Source organism: Somniosus microcephalus, chromosome 33 (assembly GCF_052327205.1).
Source record: "Somniosus microcephalus isolate GS21.2 chromosome 33, FLI_Smic_1.0, whole genome shotgun sequence".
NCBI classification, from domain to species: Eukaryota; Metazoa; Chordata; class Chondrichthyes; order Squaliformes; family Somniosidae; genus Somniosus; species Somniosus microcephalus.
The window spans coordinates 31,733,041-31,746,423 of record NC_141019.1 but is presented as its reverse complement, the minus strand read 5'-3'; the positions used below and the strand labels follow the sequence as shown (position 1 = coordinate 31,746,423).

The following is a 13,383-nucleotide window of genomic DNA, read 5'->3' as shown; positions in this document are numbered from 1 at the left end:
TGGTATAAGCTGATACAACTGTGTTGTGAAGCTGAAAGAAAGACTTACATTTCTATAGCGCCTTTGCAGGACGTTCCAAACAACTTTACAGCCAATGAAGTACTTTTTGAATGTGGGAAACGCGGCAGCCAATCTGCGCACAGCAAGCTCCCACAAACAGCAATGTGATCATGAGCGGGTAACCTATTTTAGTGATGTTGGTTGAGGGATAAATATTGGCCAGGACACCGGGGAGAACTCCCCTGCTCTTCAAATAGAGTCATGGGATCTTTTACATCCACTTGAGGGAGCAGACGGGGCCTCAGGTTTAGCGTCTCATCCGAAGGACTGTAGGCACCTGGTGAGCTGTATCTCCGAAGGGAGTGGTGTCCTCGAGGAGATGGGAAGAGTGTCTTGAGGAGGCGGGGGGGGGGGGTGGAGGCAGAATATAAACTGGGCTTTAGCTGCTCACTACTTCTAAGCGGAATGCCTCAGCCTAGCTCTGCCGCCTCGCCCACAGTGTCTTTTATGCAACTTTTTTTTCTCTGGGTCTGTTGGCTGTCGGGTGGGGCAGTTCACTCATCACCTGCAGCCAGATAATCCACTTGTGTGAGTCTGCAACCTTCTCCAGCCCTACGTCCCACCCAGTGCCTCCAGGTCTCTGCCTGTTGTCCCCTCTAACTCCCCGCCCTCCTCTATCATTAGTGGCAGAGCTTTCAGCCATCTTGTCCATCCTCTGGGGCTCCCTGCCTACTACTACCCCACCTTAAAGCCTCCTCAAAAACCATCTTCTTGCTTTTGGTCATCTCTAGTACCAGAGGTGTCTTGAAACGCCTCGAGATGTTTGCTATGTTAAAGGTGATTCTAAATGCAAGTTTATGAGCAGGCTATTTGACTGTATAAGGCATCACAACTGAGCCTAATCTTGTCCACACCCTTTCTAGAAGGGGTAACTGGCTTCCAATAAGGAGTGGAATCCCTGGCTACATTTTTTTTTTTACCCCCTTTTCTTTTTCCACCCTCCCAGTTCACACTCTGACGCAGTGGTTTGCTACTTGACTAGTAATCCAAAGGCCTGGTCTAATAATCCATTGAATGTGGCTTCAAATCCCACCTCAACAGTTTGAGAATTTAAATTCGGTTTAATAAACAAATAAATAAAATTAAAAATTTTTTTTTTTTTTTTAAATAAAAAATATCTGGAAATAAAAAGCTGATCTCAGTAAAAGTGACCGTGAAGCTGTTGGATTGTCCTAAAAGCCCAACTGGTTCACTGATGTCCTTTAGGGAAGGAAACCTGCCGTCCTTACCCGGTCTGGGCCTATATGTGACAGTCCTACACCAACCGTACTCTTAATTGCCCTCTGAAGTGGCCGAGCAAACCACTCAGTTACACGCTTACTTTCTCCAGGGCGACTAGGGATGGGCAATAATTGCCAGGCTTGCCAGCGACGCCCACATCCTGGGAATTATTTTTTTTAGTACCTCGAACATCAAGACCAATTGCTGTGCTCTTATTGCCTGCTAATTCAATATAAACCGAGGCTCTTCTGCTCTGCCAGGTTCAGTGCCCTATTAGGCTGTGTTTGTGAAGGATCTTCATTTTGCCAGCAGGTTGGAATGACTTACTCCCTCTCGGTCAATCCCCCGTCCCCCTATCTCCGATGCCACGTGCGAGATTGCAGGAAGATGAGCAGGAGACTGGGAAAGGAGCCACTAGTTCGCGCGATAGGGGTGACTCTTCCCACGACAGCACAGCCGCGATCAGGAACTCGGTGCGTGAGAGATCGCTGGTGTAGAGGCACTGCACGGTGCTGGAGGCTGTTGGCGTTCCGGCCCAACACTAGGCTCGTGGTGTGCTTTTTAAAAAATTATTTGTTCATGGGATGTGGGTGCCGTTGGCAGGGCCGGCATTTATTGCCCACCCCGAACTGCCCTCGAGAAGGTGGTGGTGAGCCACCGCCTTGAACCGCTGCAGGCCATCTTCTTTGTAGTGATTTGTTACAACCGAGTGTCTTGTTTGGCCATTTCAGAGGTTGGTTAAGAGTCAACCACATTGCTGTGGGTCTGGAGTCACATATCGGCCAGACCGGGTAAGGACAGCAGATTTCCTTCCCTGAAGGACGTTAGTGAACCAGATGGGTTTTTACGATAATCCGATAGTTTCATGGTTACCATTACTGATACTAGCTTTTTATTCCAGATTTATTTAATTAACTAACTGAATTTAAATTCCCCAGCTACTGTGTGGGATCTGAACTCCTGTCTCCGGCTCATTAGTCCAGGCCTCTGGATTACTAGCCCAGTAACATAACCACTATGCGTCGGCCAATTAGTGGGAGCAAGTGGGTTTGTCGGTGGCTTTCTACACGGTGGGTGTTGATCTGAACCAGGATGTTGGCCACTTCTGTGTGAGAGAAAGGTAACTCTGAGCGGTAGGCCGCGGCTACCGTTGCACACCTTGGTTGGTTATGGGACGGTACTGGTAAGAGGCCTGCGAATACCCTGCTGTTCAACCAGGACGCGTGTATGACGCACAGACTATGGGGGGGCGGTGAGGACTGATTCAAATTGAATATTGGCCAACTGCTCTTTTGGATGAAGCGTCAAGACGAGGCCGCGTCTGCTTGCTCAGGTGGACGGTAAGGATCCCACGTTGCTATTTTGAGGAGGAGTGAGTTCTGACCAACATTCAACGAGCAACAACAAACAGGATATCCAGTCTTTGTGAGTTTCTATTTATGGAACCTTGCTCTGCGCAAATTAACGGCCACATTTGCCTAGATAAGTGACTGACTGCACTTCAAAGGTATTTCATTGGCTGTAAAGCATTATGAATGAATACAAGTTCTCCCCCACCCCTCCCACCATCACCCCTTCCCTGTACAGTTCCAAATTATGTGATTTGTAGCTTATCTTAGCTGTTGCCTACGTTACAACAATGACTACACTTCATAAAATACTTCATTGGCTGTAAAGCGCTTTGGGATGTCCCGAGATGGTGAAAGGCGCTATAGAAATGCGTTGTTCTTTCAGTCGAGCAGTGCCAAGCACTAGTGTTGATTCCATTAGATGAATCTGGGCTTTTCTTCCTTGTCGGTTTGAGTCTATCCAGTGAGCAGATGAGTGGGACCCCTGGTTCTCTTCTCCAATACATGAGGTTTTTTTTTTAATGTCCATTCTCGGGATGTGGGCGTCGCTGGCAAGGCCGGCATTTATTGCCCGTCCCCTAGCTTGGCCCCTTGAGAAGGTGGTGGTGAGCCGCCGCCTTGAACCGCTGCAGTCCGTGTGGTGAAGGTGCTCGCACAGTGCTGTTAGGGAGGGAGTTCCAGGATTTTGACCCAGCGATGATGAAGGAACGGCCGATATATTTCTAAGTCAGGATGGTGTGTGACTTGGAGGGGAACTTGGAGGTGGTGGTGTTCCCATGCGCCTGCTGCCCTTGTCCTTCTAGGCGGAAGAGGTCACGGGTTTGGGAGGTGCTGCCGAAGAAGCCTTGGCGAGTTGCTGCAGTGCATCTTGTAGATGGTACACACTGCAGCCACAGTACGCCGGTAGTGGTAGTAGGAAGAGTGGCAATATTACAATTGGTCTTGGCATCCCTGGTAAATGAGGGTAAAATTAGCCAGGATTCCCGCTCCTGGTCACTGTCCAGCGATTCCCCTTCTCGAAAGTGTGCGCAGGTGCGTGTGTGTCCTCTCATGGTTAAATAGCTTTATACTCGCTGTCGGTGCTTGCGCGTGAATAATGGCTGTTTGGGCAAATGCTGGAGGGTGACTCTAACCGTCCTTCAGCGAAGGAGTCTACTTCCCAATTTTGTCCAGAAGACGAACCGAAGTGGGCCCATTTTTAAAAATGTTCCTCCTTTCTTCCAGGCGATAGTCCGGAGGGAGAAGGTTGTGTGGCGATGGAGCAGAGTTCCGTGACTCAGTACGAGCCTGTGGCGGAGATCGGAGGAGGGGCGTACAGCACCGTCTACAAGGCGCGAGACTCGCGGAGTGGCAAATTTGTCGCCCTTAAAAACGTGCGGGTCCAGAGGGACGAAGATGGTCTGCCGCCGTCCACCGTGAGGGAAGTGGCCCTCCTGAAGCGACTGGGCCACTTTGACCATCCCAACATTGTGAGGTGAGGGTGCTTGGAGCAGGGGGGGCCGTGGAGTTCGCACTTTCAGTAGAACTGACGGAGGGCACCTCGCTTGTGCCTTTGGCCAAATATCACCTTCAGCATGACTGTCTCTGTGCGTGCGTGCGTCTGTCTCTTTGTGTGTGTGTGCGCCTGTCTCGGGGTGTGTGTGCGCGCGCGCCTGTCTTTGTGTGTGTGTGTGCGCGCCTCTCTTTGTGTGTGGGTGTGTGCGCCTGTCTCTTTGTGTGTGTGTGCGCCTGTCTCTGTGTGAGTGTGTGTGTGTGCGCGCCTGTCTGTCTGTGCCTGTGTGTGTGCGCCTGTCTCTGTCTCTGTCTCTCTCTCTGTCTCTCTCTCTCTCTCTCTCTCTCTCTCTCTGTCTCTGTCTGTGGGTGTGTGTCTCTCTACCTGTTTCTCTTGAGTATCCTGGATGTGATCGAGGGTAGTGAGTCCCCTCCCTGATGGATACAGCAAGGACTATCCCAAAATACCAGCAGGCACAATTGAACAAATATCAGACGAAAGAGTTCCTACCCCATTGCTGCTGGAAGCGAGAGGTTTGATTTATTCCCCCACTGCGGCAGGCATTGGCTCTTGTGGGGAACAGTCTCGTGGATGCAGGTTCGCCCTCAGTACTGCAGCTGAGTGGCTGTTCTTTACGTACGAGTCGCGAGTGCAACTGCCAGATGCTACTCTGCTGCGGGAGGCCGTGAAAGCCAAACCTGCCCTGTCCTCGCACAATGTTTCCAGCAAGGATCACTGGATAGTGATGGGGAGCGGCAATCCTGGCCGACTTGCCTCTCCCTAACTTGGAGCCAGTTATCTCCCGCTGGCCAAGCTTGGCTCAGTCAACACAGACTGGAGGTGAAAGCTGCTACCTTCTGATCTGTGGGGCTCAGGACCACACAAATTGAACTGACCCTATTTTGTTTCTGATCATCTGCACTGATTGTGGGTGGATTTTACACTTCTGCTTACTTGCTGTGGCTCAGTGGGCAGCACTCTCTCCTGAGTCAGAAGGTTGTGGGTTCAAATCCCACTCCAGAGACTTGAACACACAAATCTAGGCTGACACTCCAGTACAGTACTGAGGGAGTGCCGCACTGTCGGAGGGGCAGTACTGAGGGAGTGTCGGAGGGGCGGTACTGAGGGAGCTCCGCACTGTCGGAGGGGCGGTACTGAGGGAGCGCCGCACTGTCGGAGGGGCGGTACTGAGGGAGTGCCGCACTGTCGGAGGGGCAGTACTGAGGGAGTGCCGCACTGTCGGAGGGGCAGTACTGAGGGAGCGCCGCACTGTCGGAGCGGCAGTACTGAGCGATTGCTGCACTGTCGGAGGGGCGGTACTGAGGGAGCGCCGTACTGTCGGAGGGGCAGTGCTGAGGGAGCACTGCACTGTCAGGGCGGTACTGAGGGGGCGCCGCACTGTCGGAGGGGCAGTACTGAGGGGGCGCCGCACTGTCGGGGGGTGGGCAGTACTGAGGGGGTGCCGCACTGTCGGGGGGGGGCAGTGCTGAGGGAGCGCCGCACTGTCGGGGTTGGGGGGGGGGGGCAGTACTGAGGGAGTGCCGCACTGTCGGAGGGGCGGTACTGAGGGAGTGCTGCACTGTTGGAGGTGCAGCACTGAGGGAGTGCCGCACTGTCGGAGGGGCAGTACTGAGGGAGCGCCGCACTGTCGGAGGGGCAGTGCTGAGGGAGCGCCGCACTGTCGGAGGGGAGGTACTGAGGGAGCGCCGCACTGTCGGAGGGGCAGTGCTGACGGAGCACTGCACTGTCAGGGCGGTACTGAGGGGGCGCCGCACTGTCGGAGGGGCAGTACTGAGGGGGCGCCGCACTGTCGGGGGGTGGGCAGTACTGAGGGGGCGCCGCACTGTCGGGGCAGTGCTGAGGGAGCGCCGCACTGTCGGGGGGAGCAGCGCTGAGGGAGTGCCGCACTGTCGGAGGGGCAGTGCTGAGGGAGCGGCGCCCTGTCTGGGGGTAGTGCTGAGGGAGCAGTGCACTGTCGGAGGGGCAGTACTGAGGAGCTCCGCACTGTCGGAGGGGCAGTGCTGAGGCGCTATAGAAATGCAAGTCTTTTTAGCATTGCAGTGACCCGGAGTGGTTTGTTGCAAGTATGAATTGAATTTGCTGGAGAACAGAATGAAATATCTCTAAGCTTTCCCTTCCACTGCAGGAAGTGAGATGTAGGGCCGGATTGAGTGTCGGCTGTGTAAATGGCCATTTCCTGTTGTTTGGCTAGATGGTGGAAAATTGCTGATTGACATCCTGAACTCTTCCCATCCTGTTGATGCACTTTAACTAGAGGTGAATTGGCAACAGTGACAGTGCGGGCCAATGGGACGGTGCAGTTGCATCAGTCGTACCTGATGACAGTCAGGCCGTTGGAATGTAATTGTGTCGTGGTTCTGGTGAGTGTGCTGCCGTGTGCTTGAAGGGGAACGGTGCAGAGGGAGCATCGCAGTTGCCCAGAAAGTGCAGCCTCAGCCACCCTGCTGGGACACCTGCAGTGGGACTGTGGAAGAGAGATTTCATTTTTTTCCCAGTAGGAGGTCAATTTGGTCACGATTTATTATAATATAAAAAAATATTGTAACGTCCGGTTGATTTTTAAGTAATTTCATGGCTGTCACCTGCGTTCTATCCGGGAGTTCACTCCCAAGTGTCGATTGCTCTCTGTCTGATGAAACATCTCCATGAGCAGCGTCAGTGCTGGAGAATTGAACAATTTCCCATTTAATTGCTCAGTGTTGACATCAAACACTCCCAGCTCCCCAGTCCAGGTAAATAGTGGGTTAGACCAACCCTCTGCTCTGACAGTGCATCTCAGAGCAAGCCATAAAACAGAAAATGTCCCCTGTCCCACACCAGCCATCTTCTGGCCTGAGGTTGCCAAATAGTGCCAACTTGGGGGCAGTGATTTGGATTAAGGGGCAGTGGTGTTCTGTGGGCCGAGGCCCACTAGGATTTGGATTAAGGGGCAGTGTTATACTGTGGGCCGAGGCCCACTAGGATTTGGATTAAGGGGCAGTGTTGTACTGTGGGCCAAGGCCCACTAGGATTTGGATTAAGGGGTAGTGTTGTACTGTGGGCCGAGGCCCACTAGGATTTGGATTGAGGGGCGGTTGTTGTACTGTGGGCCAAGGCCCACTAGGATTTGGATTAAGGGGTAGTGTTGTATTTAGGATTTGGATTGAGGGGCGGTTGTTGTACTGTGGGCCAAGGCCCACTAGGATTTGGATTAAGGGGCAGTGTTGTACTGTGGGCCGAGGCCCACTAGGATTTGGATTAAGGGGCAGTGTTGTACTGTGGGCCGAGGCCCACTAGGATTTGGATTAAGGGGCAGTGTTGTACTGTGGGCCGAGGCCCACTAGGATTTGGATTAAGGGGCAGTGTTGTACTGTGGACCGAGGCCCACTAGGATTTGGATTAAGGGGCAGTATTGTACTGTGGGCCTCTTCCACTTCCTCTTTGTTTTGAGTGCTTTGACAATTCAGGTGAACTATTTTAGAATGCGGTGCACCAAATCCCAACCACTGTTTGCAGAAACACTTGCTTATTTGGAAGAAATCTGTGGATAGGACCCGCTGTCCTGTCCGGGCAGAATGCCTGGTAAAGCCCTGTAAAGCTTTTGCGAGTCCCAAGGAGGCGTTTATCAGCCTGAAAGAACGGAATCGATCATTTTCTGGCTGGCAATAATCTCACTTATTACGCAGTTTATACTTTGTGCTAACTACCAATTAACCTCCCCCGACGGGAGCTAATGGATTGCTGGGCTCTGAAACCAGCAAATCCACAGTCAACAGTGTGGTTCCCACAAGGGCACTAAGAGTGCAACAAACTCCATTCTGCAGTGTCCTTGAACCAACACGTGGCTTCCAATCCATCACCATCACATCTAGAAACCTCACTGCTACGTGCAGGCGGAATAAAGTGCCTGCAAGCAATAAAACCGACCGGACGCACCAATCTCATTGCCGTGTCATGAAGTCATTTGCATGCGGTGCCATCGTGACCAATGAAACCTGGCTCTCCAGAGGTTTTGCCGAACACGTTCCCCGTGAAGGCCTGAGGTGTTCGCTTTAAAGAAAGAACGAACTCCCATTTCTCCAGCGCCTTTCACGACCACCGGACGTCCCAAAGCGCTTTCCAGCCAATGAATGAAGTACTTTTTTGAAGTGTAGTCAGTGTTGTAATGTGGGATGAATAATAACTAAGTTTACCACAAGGGACCAAGTGCCCCCAATGACTTGGCCACAGGATTGCTGGTGTGAGAAATGGGAAAACAATGCCACAATTGGCATCGTGGAGTGGGCGGGGGGGGCTAAATCATGTTGTTTGAGTGCTCCAGACTGCCAATGAGCGGCGGCACGGGCGATCAGCTAGTGGCACAGAAATTCTTGTACACACACGCCGTTCAGGCGTATGTGGCCTGCTTGCTGAAGGAATTGCGTGGCGTGGGGCCCGTTCTCCTCCCTCGCCCCATGTTTACACCACCCATGACATCTGCGTTCTGGCTCTAATTGAGTCATTGGTGTTCCGACCCATCATTGTGGTTCTGTGCCTCGTCTCTCGCCGCCCACAGCCAGCCAGACATCTCATTTACAACCGGATGTTTTTCTGTGTCTATCTGCTTCGACCAAAAAGAAAGGCAGGGAATGTTCAGAGACTGTTATAATTTTGGTAACTGGGTCACAGTTGAAGCTGCACTCCACAACTATCTCGTTTTGACCCTTTATCATCCATTTCCCCCCCCCCCCCCCCCCCCCGACCCCTTCCTCCTGTGAGACAGCCAGCGCTGTGGGAGCACCTTTACCACACGGACTGCAACGGTTCAAGAAGGCGGCTCACCACCACCTTCTCGAGGGCAATAAATGCCAGCCTTGCCAGCACCGCCCATATTCTGAATTTTTTTTTTTTTTAAAGCTGGTGACTGGACTGCCTGTTGTCTTCTGCCAGTTGCCAGGCAATGAACGTGGCCAATTACAAGAAACTCTCTGGTATCCGGCACCGACGGGACCGGCGTGTTGCCGGTTGATTAAAAATTCCGGATGACGGAGAGGGTTATCTACCACGGCTATTTTTAACAAACAGAGTCCGACTCCTGTTGTTATTGAGGTGTTCGGACTTCTGACAGTGCCAACTGCCGAGTAGTGGCAGTTTGGAGAACTACCCCCGCTGACTAACTCGGCCACCGCGGGAGACTCGGACTCGGCAACATTGTCGGTTATTGAGGTGTTTTCGGAGTGAGAATTTTGCCGGTTAATATAGAATTCCGGATATTTAGGTGCCGTTTAAACAAGAGTTTCCTGTAACTCTCCGAATTTTCTTGCCTTGCCCCTCTTTTAGTTGAGTGTGGATAGGCAGGGGCCTGTTTTCTGTTAAAGATGCCATTTCTGTGTGTTCACATTCTCCCTCCATCTCAGTCAGCACAGGCCAAGGATTGAATCTGCTCTGTCGGGGTCATTTCCGTACTGGGCAGCGCACTTTCCAACGGAGCCATCTGGGGAACCCCAGGATGTGCCTGGGAAACGAACTTTAGAAGTTGGGAAGCATGTAAACGGAACAGGGAAAGGGACTGAGGGAGGAAGTTGCGATCTGGTGCCGCAGTGTGTGTTAATAGTGTCAGCTGTGGCTCAGTGGGCAGCACCCTCGCCGCAGAGTCCGAAGGTCGTGGGTTCGAGTCCCGCTCCAGAGACTTGAGCGCAAAAATCTAGGCTGACACTCCAGCGCAGTACTGAGGGAGTGCCGCACTGTCGGAGGGGTAGTACTGAGGGAGCGCCGCACTGTCGGAGGGGCAGTACTGAGGGAGCGCCGCACTGTCGGAGGGGCAGTACTGAGGGAGCGCCGCACTGTCGGAGGGGCGGTACTGAGAGAGCGCCGCACTGTCGGAGGGGCGGTACTGAGGGGGTGCTGCACTGTCGGAGAGGCAGTACTGAGGGAGCGCCGCACTGTCGGAGGGGCAGTACTGAGGGAGCGCCGCACTGTCGGAGGGGCAGTACTGAGGGAGCGCCGCACTGTCGGAGGGGCAGTACTGAGGGCGTGCCACACTGTCTGAGGTGCCGCCTTTCAGATGAGACGTTAAACCGAGGCCCCGTCTGCTCTCTCGGGTGGATGTAAAAGATCCCCTGACACTATTTCGAACAAGAGCAGGGGTATTATCCCCAGTGTCCTGGCCAATATGTATCCCTCAATCAACATAACAAAAACAGATTATCTGGTCTCATTATCACATTGCTATTTGTGGGAGCTTGCTGTGCGCAAATTGGCTGCCACGTTTCCTACATTACAACAATGATTACACTTCAAAAAGTACTTCATTGGCTGTAAAGCGCTTTGGGACATCCTGAGGTTGTGAAAGGTGCTACAGGAATGCAAGTCTTTTTAATAAAAGGTTACAGTTCTTTGAGTTTTTTTTTGCTGTCTTGCCAACAACTGGTCTTTGAATGGTCATGAGCTTTGAGGGCTTGTCCTCATGTGACTGTCTTTCCACGTTGCTGCAGGTTGTTTGACGTGTGCGCGACGATGCGGGCGGACCGAGAAACCAAAGTCACCCTGGTGTTTGAGCATGTCGACCAGGATCTGAAAACCTACCTGGAGAAGGCCCCATCACCTGGCCTACCAGCGGAGACTGTAAAGGTGAAGTGACCATTCGAGGCCGGCCTGCTGCCTTTCTGACCTCCCTCCTGCCATGGACTGTTTCTCTGGTGGAAAGGAGGGGGGTGACGGGGACTGCCCCAAAAGTTCAAACACACTGAGTTCTTGTACATGGGTGGGTTGGGACAGAGATTGTTTTCTACTTCTAATCATCCTGGACTTTCTCTTTGAAAACCCCAAACCGCCCAACAAAGGGCAACCAATCAAAGGTTTGCATCCACCATCTACAAGGCACAAGTAAGGAGTGTGATGGAATACTCTCCACTTGCCTGGATGAGTGCAGCTCCAACAACACTCAAGAAGCTCGACACCATCCAGGACAAAGCAGCCCGCTTGATTGGCACCCCATTCACCACCTTAAACATTCACTCCCTCCACCACCGGCGTACCGTGGCTGCAGTGTGTGCCATCTACAAGATGCACTGCAGAAACTCGCCAAGGCTTCTTCGGCAGCACCTCCCAAACCTGCGATCTCTTCCACCTAGAAGGACAAGGGCAGCAGGTGCATGGGAACACCACCCACCACCTCCAAGTTCCCCTCCAAGCCATACACCATATTGACTTGGAAGTATATCGTCGCTGGGTCCAAATCCTGGAACTCCCTCCCTAACAGCACTGTGGGAGTACCCTCACCACACGGACTGCAGCGGTTCAAAAAGGCAGCTCACCACCACCTTCTCGAGGGCGACTAGGGATGGGCAATAAATGCTGGCCTTGCCAGCGACGCCCACAACCCATGAACGAATTTTTAAAAAACCACACAATGAAGCTTAAATGCCCCTGCCGGTAACTCAATCGGCGAAGTATTTAATAACCTGGTTTTGGGGTTGTGCGGTCCTTACGTGATGCCTCTCCTAATGGGATTGCCGTTCTCGTTTTTGGACAGGATCTGATGAACCAGTTGCTGAACGGCCTGGCGTTCCTTCATTCCCACAGTGTGGTGCACCGGGACCTCAAGCCAGAGAACATCCTGGTGACCAGCCGGGGGCAGGTGAAGCTGGCAGACTTTGGCCTGGCTCGTATCTACAGCTGCCAGATGGCCCTCACTCCAGTGGTAAGCATGAACTGCAGTTGAAGGCTGTTGCCGTCCTGCCTCGTTGAGGGGACAGGGTAACTGCCTTGATGGGGGAAACAGACGAGGAAAGTCGAGGGTTAGATTTGGGTGAGCAGTTGGGCATCTGGCTTCCATGCCCATGAGCTAAGGTGATAATGTCAGTCAATGTTGCCACTCCTGATTGCTTTCCAACTCCCGATGAAATTGTATGTGTGGATATCGTACAAGCACAGGATTGGCCGTGATGTCCTCAGTGGCTGCCTAGCCTGCTGGCACTGACTGGATTTACGCATCACGAAGTAGCCACGGGGGTGCGATACTTTTGGGCACTTACTACCTGACAGGAATCTTGTCATTCCTGTGGGAATGACTTATGAAATAATACTGGGCGGCCTGCTGGTGGCGCTGTCCGGGGAGAGTATAAATACATAGAAACATAGAAGACAGGCGCAGGAGTAGGACATTCGGCCCCTCGAGCCTGCTCCGCCATTCAATGCGATCATGGCTGATCATCCAAATTCAGTACCCTGTCCCTGCCTTCTCCCCATATCCCTTGATCCCTTTAGCCTTAAGAAATATATCCAACTCCTTCTTGAATATATTTAATGAATTGGCCTCCACTGCCTTCTGTGGCAGAGAATTCCACATGTTCACCACTCTCTGGGTGAAGAAATTCCTCCTCATCTCAGTCCTAAATGGCTTACCCCTTATCCTTAGACTATGACCCCTAGTTCTGGACTCCCCGGCCATCGGGAACATCCTTCCTGTATCTAGTCTGTCCAGGCCTGACAGAATTTTATAGGTTTCGATGAGATCCCCTCTCAATCTTCTAAACTCCAGTGAGTATAAGCCCAATTGACACAATCTCTCCTCGTACGCCATTCCTGCCATCCCAGGTATCAGCCTGGTGAATCTTCGCTGCACTCCTTCCATGGCAAGAACATCCTTCCTCAGATAAGGCGACCAAAACTGCACACAATACTCAAGGTGCGGTCTCACCAAGGCCCTGTACAACTGCAGCAAGACATCCTTGTTCCTGTACTCGAACCTTCTCGCTATGAAGGCCAACATACCATTTGCCTTCTTAACTGCCTGCTGCACCTGCATGCTTACCTTCAGCGACTGGTGCACAAGAACACCCAGGTCTCTTTGCACCTCCCCTTCTCCCAATCTATTGCCATTCAAATAATAATCTGCCTTCCTGTTTTTGCCACCAAAGTGGATAACCTCACATTTATCCACATTATAGTGCATTTGCCATGTTTCTGCCCAATCACCCAACCTGTCCAAATCGTACTGAAGCTTCACGACATCCTCCTCACAGCATACCCTCCCACCCAGCTTTGTGTCGTCTGCAAATTTGGAGATACTACATCCAATTCCCTCGTCCAGATCATTAATATATATTGTGAACAGCTGGGGTCCTAGGACCGATCCTTGCGGTACCCCACTAGTCACTGCCTGCCACTTGGAAAACGACCCGTTTATTCCAACTCTTTGCTTTCTATCTGCCAGCCAATTCTCTATCCAAGTCAATACCTTGCCCCCAATCCCATGTGCCTTAATTTTACAAGCTAATC

At 52.2% G+C, this 13,383-nt stretch overlaps 1 protein-coding gene across 6 annotated transcripts in view; it reads left to right on the top strand.

Moving 5' to 3' along the window:
- cdk4 (cyclin dependent kinase 4) overlaps window positions 1-13,383 on the top strand; it is a 215,855-nt gene that overhangs the window by 176,654 nt on the left and 25,818 nt on the right. For all 6 annotated transcript variants that reach the window (XM_085972933.1, XM_085972935.1, XM_085972936.1 and 3 more), the window contains exons 2-4: window positions 3,855-4,104; window positions 10,596-10,731; window positions 11,636-11,803. In XM_085972933.1, the coding sequence (XP_085829059.1) occupies window positions 3,855-4,104; window positions 10,596-10,731; window positions 11,636-11,803 (554 nt within the window). The remainder of the gene's footprint in view (window positions 1-3,854; window positions 4,105-10,595; window positions 10,732-11,635; window positions 11,804-13,383) is intronic.